The sequence below is a fragment of the Theobroma umbraticum genome, unplaced genomic scaffold (assembly GCF_002168275.2).
Source record: "Theobroma umbraticum cultivar Fairchild unplaced genomic scaffold, ASM216827v3 scaffold_30.0, whole genome shotgun sequence".
In the NCBI taxonomy this organism is placed as follows: Eukaryota; Viridiplantae; Streptophyta; class Magnoliopsida; order Malvales; family Malvaceae; genus Theobroma; species Theobroma umbraticum.
In genome coordinates, this window is record NW_018397254.1 from 10,661,805 (window position 1) to 10,667,034 (window position 5,230).

The window sequence follows — 5,230 nt, forward strand, 5'->3', positions numbered from 1 at the left end:
AGCCTTGAACCCCATTTCCTTGTGTTTGTGTTTATCATATTAATCAAGTAAAAATCTTGGGGAAGGAGTTTGGACTTGAATCCAGAACTTCAACAAAATGGCCAACACGATCAGTTCAATGCCATTTCAGCTGTACATCATATATTTTTCAATCCTTATTAGTAGATTGGACTTGGCCAATGACAGTGGCTTCATCTGATGGAAGGTGATGATTGTCTCATTATTTTTATAAAGGCAATTATGAGAAGATGGTGTTAACAAAGAATGCAAGACCAAAGTAATTGGATGAATTACTGTTATAACTTTTCTCAACTCTGTCGTAAAAGGGCATTTTTGAAAATTTGAACTTGCAACCTGGTGAGGAAAGATTACTATGATTCCATCCGAGTGAAACTTCCAGCTCTAATTTCCTCTCACTTCTCTCATCTTCTTTTCCCCTAAAGGAAAATAATAATATAACACTTCATTCTTCCACGACGCGTGTGGTAGTTGCAACAAATAGGATTCTCGACATTTCTATAGAAATAAAATAAAGCAAATTAACAAAACCAAAGCTTCCGTTTTCGGGGCAGTTCGAAACCGTTTCTTCCTTCATCCATGTCTTTCGGGCATTGTTGGGTTGGGTTTCTGAGGATTAGGTGCGCCTCGAGGTAAGGAAAGAGTCATATCCTTCTTTCACATGGAAGCCACGAATCGCTGCCTCTCTAATCCGACTTTTGACTTTTTGGGTCGGGCACTGAGCATTAGAATACATCAAGCTTATCTTATACATTATTATTATGTTTTTGCTCTCGGGAAGTTTCTGTATGCCTGAGTCAAATGAGGCGTGCATTGCTGATTGGTAGTTAGCTATGCATAAAGCAATCAACAGCGATTAGTTGACGGCAGAATATTGTTAATACAGACAGTAATCCTCCCATATCCAAAAGAAAATGGTTAAGTTGGAAGAAGAAAAGGAAATAATTATTTTTAAACAAAAAAATAAGTAAGAAAAGGAATTTGGTATCCTTGAAAAACCAAGCTGGCATTGGCGCATTGCTAGTCTGCATGTTCATTAAACCAACTCCAATAAACTAATCTTCTCTTTCTGAAAGTGCATTTTCCTGGTCTTCGTTTTGCTCTATATATAGAATTCCTAATACAAACTAAAACAAATTGATCTTTTCTCCAAGGCCACATTGGATCTGTTTGATACTTCGATTTTATTCAAATTACTTCTTTCATAGCCAGGAAAATGGCAGTGCTGAGGACATTGGTAGGTTTGGCTGCCACAGCCATGCTCATTCAGTTAGCCATGGCAGCAAATCACACAGTTGGAGGTCCAAGTGGAAGCTGGGATTCAAGCACTGACCTGCAAACTTGGGTTGCATCCCAAAAATTTGTAGTAGGCGATAATCTCAGTAAGTTGTATGCACATATCAATATACCTATATATTATCACGCTCGTCTCTTTCATGATATCAACACTGGCAAGCACAATTGCTCAAAACATGTTGCTTTATTCCTTTATTTTTTGAACCGTCCGCATCAAGAATGAGTTTTAAATTGACATACCTATTATCTGCAGTTTTCCAGTACACTCCAAACCATGATGTGCTTGAAGTTGGAAAGACAGACTATGACTCCTGCCAGACAAGTAGCCCAATTCAGACGTATAACAATGGCAACACAGTCATATCTCTCTCTTCTCCAGGAAAGCGATACTTCATCTGTGGAACCGCCGGACACTGTAGCCAAGGAATGCAGATTGAAATAGACACCCTAGCAACATCTACACCACCAGTAACATCTCCTTCAACTCCACCAGCTGCTTCTCCTGCTCCAGAAACTTCTCCCTCACCAGCAAAATCCCCAAAGTCAGCTCCTGGCACCCCATCATCCCCTGATGTTCCTTCAACTGGATCTCCTGGAACCTCTCCTTCTCCCAGTGGCCTTTCACCACGACCATCTACCTCATCAGCTGACAGGGGCAGTTTCCAGACAAGCCTCACATTGGGATTTGGCCTTGTGCTGATGATGCTTTTGGCCCTTTAAGCCTCTGGAAGTTCTTTTCTTTGAAAGAATCTTCAAATGGTTTTATCTGTTTGAAAATTTTTCTGTTCTCTAGACTCTACTTTGTAATACTCAATTGTCTGGCTTATTTGTGAAATGGATTCTTATACTGCATAATTTTGCAAACAACATTGTTATTGGGCACAGCTAGGAGCAGTTAAACCCAATTTATGAGTCAATTTATGACGAGAAATAATGAAAACAAGGATTTCTATAATTTTCCCAGAAACAACAATATTGGGAAAACATTCCAAAACACAAGAAACTGTAGCTCATGGGAAGATAATAAATAAACCATTGTTGCAGACTCATATGTGACTCAGCTAGTTAAAATTTATAAATCATCGTATTTTACATTAGGAGTAGCAGAAATCCACAGAAATTGCTAGTTTCTAGACAGCATGTCCAGCTAATCAACTACTGGACATTCACACAAAACATTATAACAAACAGCAAAGATCATAAGAATATAAAGTAAACAAGCAATCATAAAGAGACCGGCAGTAAGAACCAAACCATCATCATCCTTCAAATTAAGCAACTGGAGGGCGAAGTACATGATCCTGTGATGTGTCAACTGCAGCAGGTGGCATGAATTGCCACATGGCAACACCAGGAAATCCAATGTAAGGCATCAACTTGTTGCCAGCAGCTTGCCCTTGAGAAGCAAATGCAGCTGCCATTGAAGAGGGGAGAGGCAGGAAGCCTGGTCGTGTGCTCATGGCATTAACTTGCAGCTCCAACTTCTCTTTGTCTGCTTTCAGCCTCTGCTTCTCATCACGAAGCTCATTCTTCTCAGCCTGCATGGATTAACATGCCCCCAAGCATAGAAAATCACTAACTGCTATACAACCATCTTTATTATTTAGGCAAAAGGAATATGCTTAAAAAGAAGCATTTTTCTTTGAAAATGCGCAACAATGACTATTCTTATTCTTTGTAAACGCATAAGAAGAAGCATATGGGGAATTGAAGTCTATCTTCCAAAATGGTAAGTTAAAAATATTCAATCTGATCTTCCTTTTTTCTTTTGAGGAACAAGCTGTACCTTCAATTCTTTAATTTTTGCTTGCAACTCCTCATTTGATTCTTTCAACTTCAGGGCTTCACTGCGTAACTGACGCACCATTTTTACAGCATCAATTAAAACAGCAACCTTGTCTGCTTTGGGTGGCCTTCCAGGCTCCAAGATGGCACCCAGTTCCAGGAACCTTGAAATTTAACCAACTCTGACGTGAGAAACAAAACTCAAGAACACCGGAGGACATAAAAAATAAAGAAAAGAATCATGCCTATCATTCAGCTTATTCCTGCGCAATTTCTCCCGGCATGATTTTGATCCAGATGCATAACATGATTCAGACTTCAACCTACAGAGAACATTCATTAGGGACACGTTTTTACCCTCTTTATCAACAAACATACCAAGAAGGTGTTGTACAACAAGGGTCTTCATATAGTTTACAATTTCTAGTGAACAAAGACGGAACATGATAATCACCTTTTCCTAGAGGCAACTTCCTTCAAGCTATCTGAATCAGTAAATGAACAATCAACTGCAGCACTGAAAAATAAATAGCAGTGGCATGTCAAGAGATATCTTACCACAATATGAAAACAATAACCGCCATTCGTGTTCTCCAAAACATTAATTTTTAGTCAGTACTCATTCTCAGTGCAAATCTTTCACCTTGAATCAACTTACTACTATTTCATAAGTTATCAACTAATTCAAAGCAGCACCTTTATAAACAACAATTAGGAGAAAAAAATCATTGCTTCAAACTGATAACTATTACTTATAATTTAAAGCTAAAAATAGAAAGAACTATATCAAACTTGCATCAAACAATCAATAAAGCAAACAGCAGAATACTAGTGGACTAATATTTTCCACCAAAATTGCACCTCTATAAACTCAACAAACTTGCCGCCATATCTAATTCCCTGACAATTTCTGTACTTTCTATTTTTCTTTCTCTTCCTCGGAACCAAACAGAAAATTTCAAACCTTAGATTAGAGCGAGCAACGAGAATAGTTTGCGGGGGCCACCCAAAGCCGGCAGCTGGAGGCGGGAAGTCAGGTATGCCGTAGTCAATAAGCCAGTTGGAGTTCTCAGAGGAGTCCAGTTCCATGGAAAGTTTTGTTTCCTTGCTAGAAAGGGCATCGAATTTGAATGCCGAATTTATACATAGTACGGAAATAGATACAAAAGAATGTTTTCTCCGTTTCGGAAAGAATTGGAAGAACGGTGAAGGAAGAAGGAAAGATAAAAAGCGTTGAGAGATGAGCGTGACATACTAGAGCAAGCGGTGCTTGTTTGGTGGGTCCATGAGTTCTGTTTGGCAAGCGGGATAGCGTAATAAGGATTAATGATATTCTGTCACTCTTATCTTGAATGTTTCTTGGTCTTTTTGATTGTAGTATTATTTTATTCACATAGTTTTTTAAAAAGGGTTTGAATTATGATTTTTTTATTATATTTAATTAAAGTTTTATATTTTTATTTTATATTAAATAAATATTTATAATTCATAATTAATTAATTATCATTTATTTAAATATTACATGATAATTTATGTGTACGTGAAATGATGCTGACATGGATATTAAAAATATTATTTGATAATTTCATCATATTATATTATCATTTACTATAATATGAGAATAAATCATATTAGTACCACATGAGTATAAAATAATATGTGATATTTTAATTTTTAATAATTAATTAATTATTAATTATAAAAATTTATTTAATTTAAAATAAAAATATAATAATTTGATTAAACGTAATAAAAAATTTTAAATTTTTTTAAATAATTTAAAAAATTTTAAAGTATCATGCCTGTTTTATTCTATTAGCTTGCTTGAAGCATTTTTATCAATCTTGCAAAAAGTAAAATAAAAATTTCAAAGTGTGTACATACATATATATGGATGTCATATATATTAAATAATAAAGTTAAATTTATTCAAATTTAATGCTTATGCTTATGCTATACATATATATGGATGTCATATATATCAATAACATTTGTTTCGTTAAAATTTTCATAAACCTGGTGATTTTTTTATACTGCTATTAGAATTCCAATTCTGATTTATAACAAATCTTTGTAATTATATAAATGGTCCCCGTTGGCACGTCCTTCCTAATTTCCAGGGAAAAGGACA

At 35.8% G+C, this 5,230-nt stretch overlaps 2 protein-coding genes across 2 annotated transcripts; one reads left to right on the forward strand and one right to left on the reverse strand.

The window, feature by feature from the left end:
- Window positions 1-437: 437 nt before the first annotated feature.
- Window positions 438-2,191, forward strand: UCC1 (uclacyanin 1). Its single transcript, XM_021442011.2, has 2 exons — window positions 438-1,400; window positions 1,568-2,191. Exons 1-2 carry the CDS (start codon window positions 1,235-1,237, stop codon window positions 2,032-2,034), a joined length of 633 nt encoding a protein of 210 aa, XP_021297686.1. The 5' UTR covers window positions 438-1,234; the 3' UTR covers window positions 2,035-2,191.
- Window positions 2,192-2,338: 147 nt separating this feature from the next.
- Window positions 2,339-4,339, reverse strand: LOC110426709 (transcription factor ILR3-like). Its single transcript, XM_021442001.2, has 5 exons — window positions 4,064-4,339; window positions 3,554-3,616; window positions 3,345-3,422; window positions 3,101-3,263; window positions 2,339-2,852 (listed from the first exon to the last, which is right to left on the reverse strand). Exons 1-5 carry the CDS (start codon window positions 4,186-4,188, stop codon window positions 2,586-2,588), a joined length of 696 nt encoding a protein of 231 aa, XP_021297676.1. The 5' UTR covers window positions 4,189-4,339; the 3' UTR covers window positions 2,339-2,585.
- Between the last annotated feature and the right edge of the window lie 891 nt (window positions 4,340-5,230).

Excerpts from the sequence above, each read along its gene's own strand:
- UCC1 (XM_021442011.2), top strand. The coding sequence starts at position 1,235 with ATGGCAGTGCTGAGGACATTGGTAGGTTTGGCTGCCACAGCCATGCTC. Across the intron at positions 1,401-1,567 it reads TGTAGTAGGCGATAATCTCA|TTTTCCAGTACACTCCAAAC; the intron begins GTAAGTTGTATG and ends TATTATCTGCAG.
- LOC110426709 (XM_021442001.2), bottom strand. The coding sequence starts at position 4,188 with ATGGAACTGGACTCCTCTGAGAACTCCAACTGGCTTATTGACTACGGC. Across the intron at positions 3,423-3,553 it reads GAAGTTGCCTCTAGGAAAAG|GTTGAAGTCTGAATCATGTT; the intron begins GTGATTATCATG and ends TGTTCTCTGTAG. Across the intron at positions 2,853-3,100 it reads CAAAAATTAAAGAATTGAAG|GCTGAGAAGAATGAGCTTCG; the intron begins GTACAGCTTGTT and ends TAATCCATGCAG.